The sequence below is a fragment of the Pseudophryne corroboree genome, chromosome 3, assembly GCF_028390025.1.
Source record: "Pseudophryne corroboree isolate aPseCor3 chromosome 3, aPseCor3.hap2, whole genome shotgun sequence".
Taxonomy (NCBI): domain Eukaryota; kingdom Metazoa; phylum Chordata; class Amphibia; order Anura; family Myobatrachidae; genus Pseudophryne; species Pseudophryne corroboree.
Genome location: NC_086446.1, coordinates 394,711,962 through 394,733,257, shown reverse-complemented (window position 1 = coordinate 394,733,257; position 21,296 = coordinate 394,711,962). Strand labels below are relative to the sequence as shown.

At 45.3% G+C, this 21,296-nt stretch overlaps 1 protein-coding gene across 1 annotated transcript in view; it reads left to right on the top strand.

The window, feature by feature from the left end:
* Positions 1 to 19,061, top strand: part of LOC135055716 (membrane primary amine oxidase-like) — a 47,346-nt gene extending 28,285 nt beyond the window's left edge. Inside the window, exons 3-4 of the mRNA XM_063960094.1 lie at positions 10,753 to 10,882; positions 14,411 to 19,061. Of these exons, the coding sequence (XP_063816164.1) occupies positions 10,753 to 10,882; positions 14,411 to 14,695 (415 nt within the window). The 3' untranslated portion in view covers positions 14,696 to 19,061. The remainder of the gene's footprint in view (positions 1 to 10,752; positions 10,883 to 14,410) is intronic.
* Positions 19,062 to 21,296: the final 2,235 nt, after the last annotated feature.

The following is a 21,296-nucleotide window of genomic DNA, read 5'->3' as shown; positions in this document are numbered from 1 at the left end:
AACTATACTGCGTGAGTTAATGGGGGAACACTGACCTCAGACTATCCCAAAATGGTTTCACAAGTTTCACCTCTCTCGCACAGATAGTTTGCTGTCACACAGCTTTCAAGAAGTTGTGTTTTTCCCATGCGTTGTAAAAATGCTTAGGTCAACAGTACAGCAACTCGTTAACTTACATTTTTTAATTAAATTGAACAAAACTCCCACCGAATCTTTCCATATGCTAACCGAGGCTTACAGGGAAGATTGTATGTCATGTGCACGTGTTTTGAGTGGCACAAATGATTTAGTGATGGTCATGCGTATGTTGAAGTTGATGAACGTTCCGGAAGGCTTGCACATCAAAAACAAATGAAAATGTGGAAAAAAATTTATAAACTTCTTCAAAGTGACTGTAGACCAGGGGCGCCAGAACGTGTTGTGGTTCGGGGGTGGGGGTGGTGGGGGGCGTATATAAAAATAAATTTTGGCGCTCCACCCCCACGATAATCCACCCCACCACCCCATGCAGGGACCGCTTACCCCCAGGTCACCGCGGAGAATCTGACTTCAAAGCTCCGGCGCAGCAGCGTACTGCCCCGTGTACTTCTATCCTAGCTGGCTTTCAGATGCATTACTGGGAGGACACATGGCCTTGCTGAGCCTGCTGGGACATCCCCGCCTCCTCCCAGTAATGCCTCTGTGAAGAGCCGGCTGGACGGGACAAGGGGGAGCACGCTGCGGCGCCGGAGTTTTGAAGTCAGAGTCTCCGCAGTGATCTGGGGGTAAGCGCTCCCCCTCCCCACACCTGCGCCTCTGACATGTTTGGGGGGCACATGCTGCCCCCTTTTTCCCCCCTCCCCCCATTCCGACGCCTATGCTGTGGACTTGGCATCAAGATCTTAACATGACAAAAGTTTGTACTAAGATGGCTCCGAAGCTTCTCACTGTTGAGCAGATAGAAAATCGAAAGCAAATTTGTACAGACATTTTGGAACAAATTCAAGCAGATTCAAACTTTTTAGATAAAGTTATTACCTGTGATGAAACATGGATCTTCCATTATGGTCCTGAGACAAAACACCAGTCCATGCACTGGAAAACACCATCATCACCAAGAATGAAGAAAGCACGTCAAAGCAAATCCAAACTAAAAGCCATGTTAAATATGACAAAACTCCTTCTATTTTAATTGCTACATCCGCACAGCCAGGGCCTGCAACAGAAATCATTGGGCCCTGTACATTGATATCTCTGGGGTGCCTCCTCAACTCTCCCCCCTCCCCTGCTCCTCCCCTCCTCAACCCCTATGTCGGAACACAACCTGTAAGCGCCCTGTGCCCATTATACACACATACACACACACACACACACACATATATATAATGCAATATGTGTCCGGCACTCAGCTGTAAATGGATAGTGCCCCGGTGCCCCGGTTTTCAATAGCATAGAATTCCAAAGTAGCTGGCACTCGTGGACCAAGAGACAAAGCAGTACACAGGTAAATGCGTTCAACGTTTCGGGAGTTTACTCCCTCTATCAAGACCCTTGATAAAGGGAGTAATATCCCGAAACATTGAACGCATTTACAGTGATGAGCGGATTCGGTTTTACTCGGTTTTACTCGGTTCTCAAAACCGAATCTTATTGGCTCACTGATGTCACGTGTTTTGGATAGCCAATGATATTCGGTTTTGAGAACCGAGTCTAACCGAGTAAAACCGAATCCGCTCATCAGTTGCTTTGTCTCTTGGTCCACGAGTGCCTGCTACTTTGGAATTCTATATATAGATATATATGTATGTATATATATATATATATATATATATATATATATATATAGGAAAACAGAGACTGCGGCACTCCAAATGTTGAAAAAATACTTAGTGATGAAGCATAAGATTAAAAAGCTGCAACAAAACCATCATGTAGTTTTGTTGCAGCTTTTTAATCTTATGCTTCATCACTAAATATTTTTTCAACATTTGGAGTGCCGCAGTCTCTGTTTTCCTATACCTTGACTATTCACTGAAGGCACCCTATCTATAAGGAATATTCAGCGATGAGTGCGGATTCTACACCAGGTCTATATATTATATATATATATATATATATATATACACACAGTATATGCATGTATACATACATGTGACCAGACACAGACTGTTACAATGGTGAGGGAGGGTGCCAGAACCCAGGAGGGACTCACCGTCACTACAGCCAGGGTGTCTCTCTTGTCTGTAGGCAGCACAGCGATGGTACTGTGGGCGGATGCTACAATCTGTAAATGGCACGATCACAGGCTTGTGTACGGCAACTGAAAGAGACTGGAATGCTCCTCAGTAGCAAGAGACAGGGAAGGGCTGGCACAGCGTCACCTGCACGCACCACTGGGATGGACTGGACCAAGTGACAGGCAGGAGGAAGGAGGGGGGGTTGTGCAATCTTTTCATTAGCTATTTTACTAAATTGGCAGCGGACAGGAGAGCAGTTTAAAAAGTAGTAATAGGAGCTGCAGCGCCATATCAGGTGTGCCTGATTCCTGGCCGGGCCTCTCTGACCCATATGGGTGTCCCTTTTGTCCTCTGCTGTCACACATCTTTGCAGTTTATTATTGTTAGTGCTGATAGCAAAAGTCATTCTGTTTTATAAGGCCAAGTCGCTAAGTCTGGAGGGAAGTTGGAATTGTACCGAGTAGGTTAAAGGGGAGTGGAGAGAGTAAATAGGGGATAAGACCCTCATCTTCTTCCATAATTTGCACAGTTATCGGAGAAGTTATGATTCCGCACAAGTCAACCAAAATAACATGAGATGAAATTGACCAAGAATAGTATTAAATCCTACCTAGGAATGTCTTCCTAAATTACTGTCGCTTGGTGGTGCGCCCTGAGCCAGTAGCAAATATCTTATTTGGAAAGGGGAGAAAAAGAAGGCTCTTGTGTGGGCGCACTCTTAACGTTTAGGATTATTACATAAAGTAAGTACTTATAAAACAAAATTTTTATTTTTATTACATTAAAAGTTAAATCCACCGTCAATTAAACAGGACACTGACATGTCAATTATAATCCTTTTCTCCTAGTCTGTAGAGTATGCTGGGGTCCACTTCATGACCACGGGTTATAGACAGTTCCGCAGGAGCCATGGGCACTCTTAAGACTTTTCAATGGGTGTGAACTGGCTCCTCCCTCTATACCCCTCCTCCAGACCTCAGTTATAGGAACTGTGCCCAGGGAGACGGACATTTCAAGGAAAGGATTTACTTTAAACTAGTGGTGAGATACATACTAGCTCACACCTCAACCATGCCGCACAACATGGCATTCAACAGAACACACGCCAACAGGCATGAACCAATTACAGCAACATGCTGAAACTAATATAACACAACTTGTGTAATTCTAATAACAAAACTGCAGGTAAAGTACGCACTGGGACGGCGCCCAGCATCCTCTACGGACTAGGAGAAAAGGATTTACGGGTAGGTATCAAAATCCTGTTTTCTCATACGTCCTAGAGGATGCTGGGGTCCACTTCATGACCATAAGGTTTATACCAAAGCTCCAGTACGGGCGGGAGAGTGTGGATGACCCTGCAGCACCAACTGACCGAACTTGAGGTCTTCATCGGCCAAGGTGTCAAACCTGTAGAATTTTGCAAATGTGTCTGACCCCGACCAAGTAGCTGCTTGGCAAAGTTGCAATGCCGAGACCCCCCGGGCAGCCGCCCAGGATGAGCCCACCTTCCTAGTGGAATGGGCCTTCACCGACATCGGTAATGGCAATCCAGCCGTAGTATGAGCGTGCTGAATCGTACCTCTGATCCAACGCGCAATAGTCTGCTTGGAAGCAGGACACCCAATCTTGTTGGGAGCATACAGGACAAAGACTCTGTTTTCCGTATTCGAGCTGTTCTAGCGACATAAATCTTCAAAGCCCTGACCACATCTAGAGACTTTGACTCAGTGAACGTGTCAGTAACTACTGGCACCACAATAGGTTGGCTTATGTGGAAAGATGAAACCACCTTTGGAAGAAAATGTTGACGAGTTCTCAACTCTGCCCTATCTTCATGGAAGATCAGGTAAGGGCTCTTGTGGGACAAGGCCCCCAATTCAGACACCCGCGGTGCGGATGCCAATGCCAAAAGCATCACCACTTTCCAAGTGAGAAACTTCAACTCTATCTCTTGTAGAGGCTCAATCCAATCCGATTGAAGGAACTGCAACACCACATTAAGGTCCCATGGTGCCACTGGAGGCACAAATGGAGGTTGAATGTGCAGACCCCCTTTCACGAAGGTCTGAACCTCTGGAAGAGAGGCCAATTGTTTTTGGAAGAACACTGACAAGGCCGAAATCTGGACCTTGATTGACCCCAATCGGAGGCCCACCTCCACACCAGCCTGCAGAAAATGGAGAAAATATCCCAATTGAAACTCTTCTGTAGGAGTCTTCTTGGATTCACACCAAGACACATATTTTTTCCAAATACGGTGGTAATGTTTCGACGTTACTCCTTTCCTGGCCTGACTAAGGGTGGGGTTGACTTCCATGGGAATACCCTTTCGGGCTAGGATCCGGCGCTCAACAGCCCTGCCATCAAACGTAGCCGCGGTAAGTCTTGATACACACACGGCCTCTGCTGCAGCAGGTCCTCGCTAAGAGGAAGAGGCCGAGGATCTTCTATGAGCAATTCCTGAAGATCTGGGTACCAAGCCCTCCTTGGCCAGTCTGGGGCAATGAAGATTGCTCGAACTCTTGTTCTTCTTATGATCCTGAGCACTTTTGGGATCAGCGGAAGTGGAGGGAAGACATACACCGACCGGAACACCCACTGGGCCACTAGCGGATCCACTGCTATTGCTTGAGGCTCTCTCGACCTGGAACAATATTTCTGAAGCTTCTTGTTGAGACGAGATGCCATCATGTCTACTTGAGGAACTCCCCAAAGACTCGTCACCTCTGCAAAGACTTCTTGGTGGAGGCCCTACTCTCCTGGATGGAGATCGTGTCTGCTGAGGAAGTCTGCTTCCCAGTTGTCCACTCCCAGAATGAAAATTGCTGACAGAGCTCTTAAATGTCTTTCTGCCCAGAGAAGGATCTTCGTCACCTCTGCCATTGCCGCTCTGCTTTTCGTTCCACCCTGCTTGTTTATGTACGCAACTGCTGTTGCATTGTCTGACTGGATCTGCACGGGATGATCTTGAAGAAGATGTACCGCTTGCTGAAGGCCGTTGTAAATGGCTCTCAATTCCAGCACGTTTATGTGAAGGCAGGCTTCCTGACTTGACCATTTTCCTTGGAAGCTTTCCCCCTGAGTGACAGCTCCCCAGCCTCTGAGACTTGCATCCGTGGTTACCAGGACCCAGTCCTGAATCCCGAACCTGCATCCCTCTAGTAGGTGAGAACTGTGTAGCCATCACAGGAGCGAAATCCTGGCTTTTGACGACAGGATTATCTTCCGGTGCATGTGTAGGTGGGATCCCGACCACTTGTCCAACAGGTCCCACTGGAATACTCTGGCATGGAACCTGCCAAACTGTATCGCCTCGTAGGCCGCCACCATCTTCCCCAACAACCGAATGCACTGATGGATCGACACACTTGATGGATTCAATATCTGTATTACGATTTTCGGGATTTCCAGAGCCTCTTCCACCAGAAGAAATACTCTCTGAACTTCTGTGTCCAAAATCATCCCGAGAAAAGAGAATCTTGTCGTCGGTTCCAACTGTGACTTTGGATAATTTATGATCCAACCGTGTTGTTGGAGTATTGACAGGGAAAGTGTGATGTTTTGTACCAACTGCTCCCTGGATCTTGCCTTTATCAGAAGATCGTCTAGGATAAGGAATTATATTGACTCCTTTTTAACGCAGGAGAACCATCGTCTCCGCCATCTCCTTGGTGAATACTCCCGGCGCCGTGGAGAGACCGAAAGGTAATGTCTGGAATTGGTAATGGCAATCCTGAACCGCGAATCTCAGATAAGCCTGGTGAGGAGGATAAATGGGAACATGCAGGTAAGCATCTTTTATGTCTACAGACACCATGTAGTCCCCCTCCTCCAGACTGGAAATCACTGCCCTCAGTGATTCCATTTTGAACTTGAATCGTTTCAAGTAGAGATTCCGATTTTTTAGGTTTAGAATCGGTCTGACCAAGCCGTCCGGCTTCGGAACTACAAAAAGGCTTGAATAAAACCCCTCCCCTTGTTGTGACAAAGGTACTAGGACTATGACCTGATCCTGACATAATTTTTGGATTGCCGCTGTTACTGCTTCCCTTTCCGGAAGAGAAGCTGGCAAGGTCGATTTGAAAAATCGGCATGGGGGGACATCTTGAAACTCCAGCTTGTATCCCTGGGACACTATTTGCAACACCCAGGGATCCAGGCCAGACAGAATCCAACCTTGGCTGAACAGTTTGAGACGTGCTCCCACCCGAGCGGCCTCCCACAAAGGAGCCCCAGCGTTATCCTGAAGATTTGGCAGAGGTAGGGGCAGACTTCTGCTCCTGGGAACCTGAAGCCGCTGTGGACTTCTTTCCCTTTCCCCTACCTGCAAAGAAGGGGGAACCTCTCGCTTTTTTGTATTTATTGAGCCGAAAGGACTACATGTGAGGGTGATATGTTTTTTTTTTTTCCGGTGCAGGCGCAGAGGGCAAAAATGTCAACTTACCTGCAGTAGCCGCCGAGACTAACGCATCCAGTCCATCGCCAAATAAGGTCTCACCTTTATATGATAGAGCCTCCATATTTCTTTTGGAATCTGCATCCGCGTTCCACTGGCGAACCCACAACGCCCGCCGAGCCGATACTGCCATGATAGCGGCTTGTGAATTCAAGAGTCCAATATCTTTCATCGCTTCTAGTATGTATGCGGCAGCGTCTTTGATATTCCCTAACATAAGGAGTATATCATCTTTATCAATCATGTCAATTTCTGATGAGATGCTTTCTGACCATTTTTCAATAGCGCGACTCACCCACGCGCACGCAATTGTGGGCCTGAGCAGCGTACCATTGGCAACATAAATGGATTTCAATGTAGTTTCCATCTTTCGGTCTGCCGGCTCTTTTAGTGAAGCCGTGCCAGGTGCAGGGAGAATTACCTTCTTTGTCAACCTGGACAGTGCACTGTCTAACACAGGGAGTGACTCCCATTTTTTCCTGTCCTCCACCGGGAAAGGATAAGCTATCTGAATTCTCTTGGGAATACGAAATTTCTTTTCGGGATTCACCCACATCCCTTCAAAGAGAGTATTAAGCTCGTGGGAAGGAGGGAAAGTGACCTTAGATTTCTTTTCTTTATAGAAAAAAGCCTTCTCCTGAGGTACAGGAGTGGCTTCCGTGACTTCCAGAACTTCCCTTATAGCTACAATCATATATTGTATATTTTTTGCCAATTTATGATCTATTACTCTGGAGTCACTATCATCGACACAAGAATCAGTGTCCATGTTGGTATCAGTATTCACAATATTTGCAAATGGTCTCTTATGTGACCCAGAGGGTCGCCTGCGGATGGAAGAACAGAGCCCTGAAAAATCACATCCTCCACAGATTTCTCCAGCACTCAGCATGAGATTCAGACTTATCTAATCTCCTATTGATATGATGCATACTATCACGTATTTCTTTCACCCATGCAGGCTCTTGGTGTGCCGGCAGCACCACCACATTACAAATCTGTGTCCCTAAAATGGTTTCCTCCGGGAAGGAACTCCCTGCCTCTGACATGTCTTACACACGTGTACAACACACACAGACACACTGGGACTTACAGGGGACAGACCCACAGTAAAATCTATCAGAGGGACACAGTTTAAGAGCAGCCAGTTCACAACCCCAGCACCAGTATCTAATGCCTGTGAACACAGAATGCCCACTGACATGCAGCACTTTTTACACAGTAAAACACACTTGTAAAGCACCAAATTCGCTTGTGCCCCCCCTGTTTTTGCACCCTGATACTTGTAGTCAGAAGTGAAGGAGGGCCAGCGTTGTCTCTGCAGCCTGAGGAGAGAGAAAATGGTGCTGAGCAGTGTGCTGGCTGCCTGAGGAAGAAGCTACGCCCCCACAATGGCGCGTTTTTACCTCAGAAACTTTTTATAATATTTATACTGGCGGGGGTAGGGCTGTGCCTGGGATCTTATGCTCCCTTTTTGCCAGTTTATAGAGGTGTTTTTGCTGCCCAGGGCACCCCCCCGCGCCCTGCACCCTGCAGTGCCTGTGTGGGCAGCAATGGCGCGCTGCGCTCCCGCCAGCCGTGCTGTACCTCAGCCGTCACCTTTCTTGATAGAAGATCTGTTTTCTTCTGCTCCCCTGTCTTCTGACTTCTGGCTCTGTGAGGGGGGTGACGGCGTGCTGTGGAAGTGAGCATCTAGACACGACTAGCGTTCAGTACCCTTCATGAGCTAATGGTGTCTTGTCAGCCAGAAGCAGAGCCATGAAACTCTTCAGGAAGTTGGTTTCTACTTCTGCCCCCTTAGTCCCACGAAGCAGGGAGACTGTTGCCAGCAGTTCTCCCTGAAAATAAAAAACCTAACATAAAGTCTTTTCAGAGAAGCTCAGTAGAGCTCCCATAGAGTCCATCCAATCTGCCTGGGCACATTTCTAAAACTGAGGTCTGGAGGAGGGGCATAGAGGGAGGAGCCAGTTCACACCCATTGAAAAGTCTTAAGAGTGCCCATGGCTCTTGCGGAACCGTCTATACCCCATGGTCATGAAGTGGACCCCAGCATCCTCTAGGACGTATGAGAAACAAATGTTCTGGTCTCACATAATTATACAGTGATTTTGAAAAGAATGTAGACACTTGCAGTACTACATCTATTTCCCCTTGACCAGTACAGATAAATCTGTGTTAATAAGACTGTCATAGGTCAAAACAGAGCATATATGTGAGGACCTAAATTGGTAAAAAAAAACCACCTCAGATACCCTCACTCCCAATCTCGCATGGGAAAACCCGTATGGAGAGGGCTGACTGCGTATCTGTGTCCTTTGCTGATATATTAGCCAATTGCTCAACTGTTGTTATCAGACTAGAAGTCTAGTGAAGAAAGAAAAGTGGTGATACTGCTGTTAGTGTTGCATCATTGGGGAGCCTAGGAGATGCAAAGAAAGCTCTACAACACCAGGCATATTCAGTGTGGTATGATAGTAGATTTTTTCGATATTTGACGCAAATACCAATGAGAGTTCCCCGGAAAAGTGAGAAGAAGAAGATATCTAGTGCTAGATTGTAGGTAGGAGAGGAAGTTGGAAATAAAGTGGTGGATCTGCTGTCCAACGTTAGGCATGGGAGTGTCCCATGAATCGTGGATGAGAGTCCACTGAATGTTAGGGTATTGAAAAAAAGGGAGAGCTTAAGAAATGCTGTAATGTTGGATAATTTTGCCAGACCCTAAACAATAGGGTTAAAGGTACATTTCCTGAGGCAAAAGGAGAGAGAATAGCCAATGTTTGCGCTGTCTCAGTATTTATTATTAATACTTATAGGCAGTGAATGATACGAATAAAAATGCATCAGCTGGTTTGAGGCAAGGTCATAGAAACATGGAGCATAACAATGTAAAATATATGCCACTTACCATACAGACAGCTCCCGTTATTCACCACAAACAGTGAGTGTCGTCCTGCCCAGAAATCAGCATAGGGTGCAGTGACACACTCGATTCATTATAGCCCAGGTATGAGCACTGCTGGCTATAAATATTTATTTGTTTGGTAGGGATTGGCTACCTATTTGTCAACAGCAGTATAGTACAGTATAGTACAGTATAGTACAGTACAGAGTATAGATATCCAAAAATAAACTCTATGTCCTGTTACATAAAGTTACAGTTTTAACACAGGGTATAATAATGGACTCACATGTTGATAACAACAGTATAATTGTTGCTGGCTTGCAAAGAAATGTACTAGACACAGAGATACCTTAGTTGTGTATATGGTTTCTACCCTGAATAGTTCCTTGTTGGTGCAGGGTCCCTGTGGTGAAGATGCCTGTGAGGAAAACGCGTTTCGCCCATCCCGCGGGCTTGGTCACTTCCAATGTTTTCGAGAGTAAATATGGGATAAGACCCTCATCTTCTTCCATAATTTGCACAGTGGCAGAAACAGTAGGATGATCTCCCACCACCAAGTTTAAACTTAGACCCCAAATTCAGAACAACAAGCAAGACGTTTTGCAGAATCTAGGGTGTAGCTTAAAGCCACTCACGATAAAATATCCCATCACTTAAGACCATTGTCCCCTAGGCAGACTGTGCATATCCAAACCCCTGTCAAGGTTCTTTCAACAGGCCCTCCAACTATGTGGTACAATCTGATAGTATTTTGTATGTGCTCAACAGGCACCAGCTCCTTGGGGTTTGTGAGCTAACACCTCCACCTCACCTAACACTGACTAAGGGTGTTGGAATACCCATTGTCATGGACAATAACTACACTGTGCAAAATAGTGAGCCTGGACACCCCTTTCTTTGTCATCAAAGTTCCACAACTACGTCATTTAATCTCCCATTTTTTAATTTATGTTTGTTTTTTGTTGCATACTGTCCCCGTTTGTTATACAGAAAGTTCCTTGCTCAGCATGACTGCAGCTAGTAAAGACATACTTATGAAGCTCTCCTGAATCCTGTGGTGATTTGCACACAGACCACTTTACACTTATAATGCAATATATATTGCTTTTTAATATTTTATTATGATGGACTGCCTAATAGTGTGGTATTATTAACTTATTTTAATTATTCCCAAGATACAAGTTATCAGTGACCAAACGCAAAGATGAAGAACATGAGAGCAGTTCCATCTACAATCAAAATGATCCCTGGAGTCCTAGTGTGAAGTTCTCTAATTTTATAAATGATGAGAATATACAAAATCAGGTAAGGCAAAAATAAAGTTTAGGCAATTGACATGAACACTATAGGATTCTGAATATCTCTATTTCAACCTTTCTTTAATAGGATGATAATTGAGCCCTCATACACTCTCTACATACTGTATCTCTTGCAAATACTCTAATAGGCCCTACACACTGGTCGATCCGCCGCCGAGCTGGCCGACGCCGGAGACGGCCGACCCGGCGGGGGGGGGGGGGCAGTAACGGGGGGAGTGAAGTTTCTTCACTCCCCCCGTCACCCGGCTGCATTGAAGTGCAGGCAAATATGGACGAGATCGTCCATATTGGCCTGCATGTACAGGCGACGGGGGACCAGCGATGAACGAGCGTGGGGCCGCGCATCGTTCATCGCTGGAGCCTCCACACTGCACGATATGAACGTAATCTCGTTCATTATCGTGCAGTCATGTCGGCCGGTGTGTAGGGCCCATATCGTGCAGTCATGTCGTGCAGTCATGTCGGCCGTCATGTCGGCCGGTGTGTAGGGCCCATATCGTGCAGTCATGTCGGCCGGCGTGTAGGGCCCACAATATGTATGAACTATAGTTGAAGACTTTGTCATTAGGTTTATCAGGGGGTTCTGCCATGGCATTCAAGATTAAGAAAAGCACTAAAGCCAGTTTCAAGAAAGAAAAGCATAAGAAAGTGAATATACTGTATTCTGATGTGGCCAATTGTAAATCAGAATTATCTGTATTTCTGTATTCGTTTTACTTTTACTACAATCTGGCCTGACTATAAATTCCAATAATAGATAAAGCCAATCTAATTACTAATTTTTTATTATATTTTCCTTTCTTTATTTGAAATATTACTTCTGCAACAATCATTCTGTTTATTAATTGTTGCTTTAATATGCTTCAGTGGGACTTAGAGGCACATTTATTATCATTATTTTTACAAATTTTTTTTAAAAAGGGTGTTTTCACACACTTTTCTAATTTTTTTAGTATCACTTCAATGTAGTAAAGGGCATTTGGAGCAGTTTTCATGAAAAACTGCTCCAAACCCTTTAATTGTATTTTTTTTCAGTAACTCCCATCGCATTTCCCATAATTATAATGGAAAATGCGATGTGGCCGAATTTACAAAAATAAAAAAGTAAAAAAAACACTGCAGTGTGCCCTATGATAATCTCGCCAGCTCAGGCTGGTGAAATCACAGGGCAGCACTGTGATATGCAGCCTTTGCCCAGCTTTCTCTGCCCCCTGGGTGATCACTGTTTAAAACAAAACAAAAAAAGGAAAAAAAAAATCAAATCATACTTACCCGTCCTGGAGCCAGTGATCAATGCTACTGTGCAGGCTGCCGGGCGCCGAGTCCCCCATGTGCTGCGCTGTGACCGCCGGTGCAGTAAAGTGATGCTGCAATGCAGCAGTGCACTTTACAACACCGGAGGTCACCGCAGCGCACAGAATCCGGTGCCTGGCAGCCCTGCAGGAGCAGCGTGGACCGGAGTGGTACTGTAAGTATATTGTCCTGTGGGGGAAACCGCGGCGTGTGGTAAGTTAGTCGCGATGGGGGGTCGACCCAGCAGCGGCGGTAGTGGTGATGTCAGTGGGGGTGGCACATGCGCAGCAGTACATTGGGGTATTTTTCCCGAAAAATACCCCGATAATGCTGTGGAGTGTCATCGCAGGGACAGATCTTGCTCACAAGCTTTGTCCCTGTATGCGATAACTGATACATCCCTGTGATGTAATCAATTATCGCAGTGCGATTATGGGCGATTTTATCACCTCACCTCTATGGATGCAGATGGTGATAAATAGACCCCTTAGGCTTGTTATCCAGAATTAAGTTCACGCTCAGTGACTAAAAAGTCATCTAGATTGTAAGTTGGATAGCAGCCACACCATGTTACTCCTATAAATGTGCTTAATGGTTGGGGTAGGATTAATACAGTACAACTAATTTTAATACATTTTCTTTAAGCATAATGTTTCTCATTTCCGATAAAAAAAACCCATAGAATTCCATTTGTGTTGCATCTACCCACAGAACATTCTTCCAGTAGCCTTCTGAATCATTCAAGTGGGTCTTAGGGAAACTTAAAACAGGCAGCATTATTTTTTTTGAAGAACAGATGTTTCCTACTTGATATCTAGCTATGCATACCACTTAGTTTTTCTAATGGTTATTACATAAACACTAGTTTTAACTATGTAGTCTTTATATCCTCTGTGATATTCTAGCAACCTTTCCCCAAGATACTGAAAATACCTTTAGGCATCACCTATGTTTTTAGATAAGGTACTTCCGTTACCTAACAAGCTCCACACAAGTGCAGAACTGAATTTTTAAGTAGCTTTCTGAAGTTACATAATTTATTACAGTATGTTGCATGTTTAAGAATTGTTAGCGCAGAACTAGCTTTTCTTCCACTCAACCTGAGTATCGAGCTGACACTCAACAAAAAGTGCTGAAATGTCCCATAGTAGCAGAAAGCTCTCTGTTGTGACCAACATCACGTGCCATAGGATGCCACTGCGCCCCATACAGTGTTAGTAGTACTGCCACTGTCTGGAAGCAATATGGTTAGCATGAGAATGTTCACAGCACTATACCAACCTGCAGCCAATCAGAGCCTTACAACTTCACAATTTGGGCTGAACAAATCAGAAGATTAGAAAGCGCACAACACAAAATAAAACAAATTGACTCCGGTAGAGAATCACATTTAGTGTAAAATGCACCTCAATCTCCAGTTGTATACCTTACCCACATGGGATGACTGGCAAGAGGCAATGAAGATATTCTGGAGAGGACGATTTACAGAAATAGCCCCGATAATACTTCTATAGTTGTGATCTTAAGATACGCAGGAGCCACACTGCGCCTGTGCAGAGAGATGTCACTCACAGTGCCCAAAAAGCTGCAGTATGGCTGGTGTTTGTGGGTGGCGATGGGCAGCGTTTCAGGAAATGAGGGCGTGTCGGCAGCACTCGGATATCTGGGTACTGGCCATCAGAACTCCTCTGCTGGGGCCAAGGAGCCTGTGTCCGAAGATGCAGACCTAGGGCTCAGCTCGCCGACAAAACGGGACGACCCAACCCCCCACCCATTTCTGCATCCAAATGCAAATCATGCTGTGAGCGATCATGCCAAGACTTGTTCTGCACGTGCACAGTTCTCACACTATTGGGTTAGTACATAAATCCTCAGGTTTATGTAGTGACCTGAATCAGGCCTTATGTTAATTGCAGTGCTTTCAGCATTTAAGCTACCTTTTCAGACATAGGGGGAAACGTAATATGTTGTGAGAATTAGAAACTGAGATATTTTGTGAGAGTTCTCCAGTTTTCTTAAAGTGGCAATCATTTATATGGCAAAACCAGGTTGATTTTACCATGTAAATGATTGCCACTTTTAAAAAAAAACAGGAGAGCTTTCAAAATTTTATTTTCTGATTCTCACACCCTATTACATTCCCTCCATAGTATTATTAAGTAACTATATGAAGTAGGAATATTTCTATTAAGTATCTAATTTGCTGGCTTTCTCCATACAGGACCTGGTTGCGTGGATCACAGTCGGATTCCTTCATATCCCTCACACTGAGGACCTCCCAAACACAGCAACTCCTGGCAATGGGGTGGGGTTTCTCCTCAGACCCTACAACTATTTTGAAATAGATCCTTCAGTGTACTCACCAGATGGGGTTTATTTCCAGAGCGAGCAGGATTACAGCTCATGTGAGGTCAACCATATGGCCTGTCTGTCCAAAACAGCATCCTGTGCCCCCAAGATCCCTCCTTTCACCTATGAAGGCTTTAAGAATATTGTGAATTTATAAGCAATATATGCATAAATACCTTTCAGAGAGAGCTAGACAGAATGGGCCTGATTCAAGTTTGTAAGTAAAGCAAAAAAAGCAAGCAACTTTCTGTCTGGAGCAAACCATGTTGCCAGGCAACGGGAGCAAATAAAAAAAAAATTCTGTATAGGGTAAATACTGACTGCTTTTGCATGTAGCTCACAGATGTTAGACAGCTTTATTTTTACACTGTAATTTAGATTTCAATTTGGACACACCCCACCCAAATCTTAATCTCTCTGCACATGTTATACCTGCCCCCAGTGGCCTCACAAGGTGGGGGGGGGGGGGAGCTCCCGGGTGTCACCCACCGAGGGGTGGAGGGGTGACACCAAAATGCCAGCTCCTACACAGTGACAGGAGCCGAGTGCTGCAATATTATGTGCAGCACTCGGCTCCTGTCACTGTGTAGGAGCCAGCACTGCAGGAACAGTACCCCTGGGAGTCAGCCCTCACCTCCCACACCTCCCAGTGACAAAAAAAAGGGTGTCGGGACGCGAAGCCCCACCCCTCCCGCAAAGCCCCACCCCTTTTTGTGCCTTCAATGGGCTAAAAATGGGTGCCGTCCGTGAAGCCCCGCCCCTCTATTTAAGCCCTGCCCATTTCTGTGAATCCCCGCCCCCTTTTTCTCGCTGCCACGCCGGGTGTTACAGAGGTGAGTGACGCCTCTGCCTGCCCCATCTGCTGTGCAACATGGTTTTGCCTAGTTACTTGCTTTTTTGCTTTACTTACAAACATGAATGAGGCCCTATCTGTTATTGCGCTGTTCATCTCATGCACTGTATAATACCATCTTACCAATAATAACAAGGTTGAAAGGGATCAGCTTAAACTATTTTAAATCTTAGTGGAATCAATGTAGTAAAATATTGTTATAGTAGATGTGGAATTTGAGGTTTTCTAGAAGTTGCCACTGTCTATGTCTTGAAGCTGACAGTTTTGCACTCAATGTAGATTTTGTATGCAGTAGACCATTTATCGCCACCGCGCCTGCATATGTTGCACTATGTACTGTACATGCTGCAGTGAAAGTTGTAGTGAGGATTTTTTCGCAAAGTGAGTAACAGGCCGGCAGCGTTTGTGTGAGGTAACGGGGAAGTGGCGATTAAAACTCAAGCCTGTCACAGCCATGTCAGGGTCATGTCATGATCCCATAGGCAGTTAGTTACAGAGGTGTCCTCATACATCTAGCCTTTATAAGCCACTTAGAATCTCATGGGACCTGGCATGTCGAGAAGGGCTGTTTGGAACGACTGGAACAATGATGTATGAGGACACATCTGTACGTTGGTTACTGGTGTCTCAGAAGGTCCAAGGCTGGATGTGCGTCCGATGGTTGTGTCTTTGTATGCAAGCAGTGGTTCAGAGTCGCCTCCAGTGGCTGTCTCAATACAAATCCCAGCAGCTGTGACATTTGCATATTGTCACAGAGCTGCTGCGTACACATTTGCAGCTGCAGTGGCATTAGCGTAGATCTCTGAATGAAGTCCTCATTTTTTCTTTCTGTTAATCCATTCGCCTAAAAACTGCTGAAACCCATTTGTGTATTAGAAGCTGCTCTTTTCTCAGACCTTAGAATCTGATGGTATTCTAGGGGCATGGACTAAGATTCAGACATACTTGCCTAATGCGGGAGACTCCCAGTCCCCTACACCCACAGATGAGTGGGCAGATTTCCCGCATCCTGCCCACTTCCTAGTGAAAATGGCAGGATGAGGAGATTATACAGGGAATTACAAAACCGTATGGGGGAAGCCTGACTAAATAACTGACAGCCCGGTCCTGCCCCCCCGGTGGCAAGTAGTACCTCTTCTCCAGACTTCTTCCGGAAAGGAGACTTAAAAAGTAGGATTGAGATGAGTTCCACTGAATGACTTGTTGTGCCATATGCAGTGGCGGCTCCAGAGGTGTGACTGCAGTGCAGTTCAAAATTAAAATTGGGGAGCCACACCAACCGCCACCCTAAACGCTGCCAAACATCGCTGGCCAGGACTTGCTGGCAGTTGGTGTAGCTCCCCTATTTGAATTTTGCTACAGTCGCCACTGGTCATCATGTGGTATCAAAGTGGTCTCATTACCCACCAATAGAGGCAGCTATTCCTACTGAACTGAAAAAGACCTATTCTTATAAATATGAATTCAGTCTCAAGAACTTCAGCCGCCACTGTTTGTACTGTAGGTAATAGGGGTGGTCTTCACTATGCCGAATGTCTGGATCCCGGCACACAGTATACTGGCGCCGGAATCCCGACACCCGGCATACCGACATATATTCTCCCTCGTGGGGGTCCACGACCCCCCTGGAGGGAGAATAAAATAGCGTGGCACGCGTAGCGCGCCACCGAGCCCGCAAGGGGCTCATTTGCACTCGCCACAGTGTCGGTATGCCGGCGGTCGGGCTCCCGGCGCCGGTATGCTGGTCGCCGGGAGCCCGGCCGCCAGCATACCATACTACACCCAGGTAATAGGTAATGTTTAACCTAGGCTTTTAGAACAATGGGCTTACTTCGGGTGTGGTTCATCAAATCGACAGTGTCTAGGTCGACAGTCACTAGGTCGACATGGATGGAAGGTCGACAGGGTTTCTAGGTCGACACGTGCTAGGTCGACAGGTCTAAAGGTCGACATGAGGATTTTTTTTTTTTTTTCATTTTCTTCGTAGAGTGACCCGGATCCCAAATTAGTGCACCGCGTCCCCTCGCATGGCTCGCTTCGCTCGCCATGCTTCGGGCATGGTGCCTTCGCTCCGCTACCGCTTTGCTCGGCACACTTTTCCGTTTCAATCGTAGTCCACGTGGATCGTTAAGTATGAAAAAATCCCCCCCCAATTTTTTTTTTAAAAACTCATGTCGACCTTTAGACCTGTCGACCTAGCACATGTCGACCTAGAAACCCTGTCGACCTTCCATCCATGTCGACCTAGTGACTGTCGACCTATAGTGGTCGACCTAAACATTGTCGACCTAGACACTGTCGATCTTCAGACCGGATCCCGCTTACTTCATGTTTGTACACAATGCTGATGTTTTTGCAACAGATCGATTATCAACAGACTGCGTATGTGCCACGATCGCCTTTGTGTCCGCCCTCGCACTGACATTTTATACGCAGAGTGATTGACAGAAAGGGGCCACTTGTAGGAGTTAACGTGGGAGTGGCAGCAAAAACGCAGTCGTGTTATTGCCCAAGTGAGTATCTGCCTGTATCTCATGTACGTAGGGAAACATGACACCAGCATTGCTACTGCTGCGGCCATTCTGTGTAGCCATAGGGATACCATCGATGTTCCTCATTATTGCATATAGTCTGTGTATGTTTATGCAGTTTTGAATAAGTTTGCAATGGCTCCGTAGGGTGTCTATCTTCTTTTCTGGGCGGAAGCATGACTATTTTTGCCTTAATAAAATCTATATTTTCAGATTGTCTGTTTACCACGTACATGTAAACGAAATGAGCATGTAATTTTGCATGGTATAGTGGACAAAGGGCTTATTAAATAGTTCTGTTAAAAAGTTTTTAATATGGTTGCAATTAAACGTTAGGTTTTAATTTACATATGGTTCTTAACAAGTGTGCCAACAAAGGGTCTTTCTTTCGGGTGGTCTTCAGTATGCCGGCGGTCTGGCACCCGGCGACCAGCATACCGGCGCCGGGAGCCCGACAGCCGGCATACCGACACTTATTCTCCCTTGTGGGGGTCCACGACCACCCTGGAGGGAGAATAAAATAGTGTGGCGCGCGTAGCGCGCCACCGTGCCTGTAGCGTGGCGAGCGCAGCGAGCCCGCAAGGGGCTCATTTGCGCTCGCCACACTGTCGGTAAGCCGGCAGTCGGGCTCCCGGCATCGGTATGCTGGTCGCCGGGAGCCCGACCGCCGGCATATCGTAGTGAACCCTTTCTTTCTTGTCTCTAGTACATTGACTATCAGCAGTATTTTACTGTACCCTGGTGCACCACCAACTAAGTATAACTGGCAATATTAGCACTTAGAATATTTACAGTTGGTTTCATTAATATAACACTAATTTCTGCTTTGATTATTCATTGGTGCGGAAACATTACTGTATTATAGTAAGCAGAAGCATGACTTGCAATGATTAGCAATTCCGCAGCCTAAGTAATTTGCAGCTGTATAGGCAAGTGCATACAAACATGAATTAGGCCCAGTGACTTCAGCTGGAAGAAAAAAATATACTGCTCATTTGTAATGCTATAATTATTTGGATACAAATGGAGTAATTTTCATAGTACAATAGTGAAACACAATTATGTTGTATAATGTGCTAATGGTTTATTCATGCAAGCATCTTATTTTACAATAAAATATACACATGAAGATAATACAATTTTGCATTGATTTTTTTAATTTATTTTATGAAAATGGAGAACATTGTGTGATTTCAGACATTTCAATTTAACATGAGTGTCATTTGTATTGCACCTTGTCTCACGACATACAGCCAGCGCTGAATTCCGAAAACAGAATATTCCAGGTAAGCACTATTACTCCTCTATCAGGTCCCCTTCTTTGCAGTCTCAGGGTTGCTCGTGGGGTATGCGGTCAGCATACCGATGGACAGGATCCCGGCTGTTACAATACCGATGCCAGAATCCTGCCAGGGGCACCATACCGCCGCCTGAATACTGGCGAGGTAGGTGATTCCTCCTCCGGGATCCCAACATCAGTTTAATGACCACCGGGATCACATACTGATCCCGCTCGTGGTTTGAAAAATGCAGGGCGATCTCAACATATGGGTACACTGAGCAGTGATAGGGTCCCACGATTATAGGGCCCTCCGAGCAGGGATGGGCTTGGTAAGAGGGCATCTGCTCTCCTGGTTGGTGCCCCCAAAGCTTCTTGGGAAACAGGGAGAGAATGCTGCCTGGCTGTGTTTATAAATGATGCAAAATCAGAGCAGCCAGGCAGCATTATCCACCAGAGTGCTGACAGACGTTCATTGTATGGAAGCATGGAGGAGTAAGTTATGATTTTTTTTATTTATTTATTCCCCTGAATTGGTGAATAGGGGACCAGTGCGTTGCTTTGCCCAGGGATTACACTGCTGTTAAGACAGCCCTGGGAAAATGTAACAGTATGAGTCATTTATGTAAAGTCAGGTGACTGGCAAAATCCAACAGTAGATGTGCAATCTTCAGGCAGGGAAGTGGTCAGGATCCCGATGGTAAGAATACCAATGGATTGCGAAGGTAAGTAATGGCCTTGGGGTTAGGGTTAGGCACAAAGGGGAAGGTTCGGCTATGGGCATAGCAGAGGCTAGGGTTAGGCTGCGGCGGGGAGTGTAGTGTTAGGCTGTGTCAGAGGTAGGTTAGGATTACAATGCGGGAGTGGGAGGTTAGGTTTAGGCTGTGGCAGGTAGAGGATAGGATTATGGGTAGGGTAAATATTAAATATGTGTACCTGACCCTTTTTGCTGGTTTTGGTTCTAATTTATAGTTTGATTTTGGTTTTGTGTTTTTTTTTTAATTTACAAAAAAAGCTGAAATCACATAATTTGTTTGTTTTTTTTGCTCCTAGAGTATAATTAACCTCAATAACATTACTTTCTAGTCATTTCCACTCAATTTTAACAACCTCACATTTCAGAAAATTGTTTTCAACCAGTTTAGGCCAAAAGGCTGCACTAAGCTAGCTGGCTGTGTAAGCTAAGTGACAGTGAGGTGAGGCCTAGCAACAAAAATACTTTTTTAGCAAATGACAACTCACAGTGGCAAATGACCCTGCTAATATTTATTATGTCAACAATAAAATAATAAGAAAAAAAAATACTGATTGTGGTAGGCAAGGAAACTGTATGGTCCACTAGGGAAGACACTGGTGTGAATGAACTTTTATATGTGAGACCTAGCAGCAAAACTTTTCTCTGTGAGGCCTAGCAGCAAAAAGACAATAAAAGAATTAAAAAAAACTGATTGATTGATTGATTGATTGATTGATTGATTGTGGTAGGCATTGGCTACTGTATGGTCCACTAAGGAAGTGACGGATGTGAATGAATGAATGAATGAATGAATGAATGAATGAATGAATGAACTGTGTGAGGTGAGGCCTACTGGCAAAAGGACAATAAAAGAATTAAAAAAAAATATTGATTGTGGTTGGCACTGGTAAATGTATTGTCCATATTCTCTGTGAGGTGAGGCCTAGTGACAAAAAAAACAAAAAAGAATAAGACAGTCACCAATGCCCCCCAAAAATGCAGCCCATAATGAAAATAGAACTATTACCAATAGAAAAAATCTATACCAATAAGACCATCCCTAGTGTTCCCCAAACAGTACAGCCCATTTTGAAAAGAAAAGTGGTGCAAGATGGAATTGTCCTTGGGACCTCCCACCATTATGTTGGATATTAAAAAGTACATGCACAGTTTAATGAAACAAGCACATCAGCGACAGGGACTGACACTTGTGGCTGAAGTGCTTGGTTTGTTTGGGGCCCCACTAAACAAGCTACCAATGGGTTTACAGCAGCTATACTAACAGCTCTGCAGTGGCAAGAAGTCATCATCACTTCCAACCTCATCCTCAACCCATCATTCTCATACAATATCAATTCA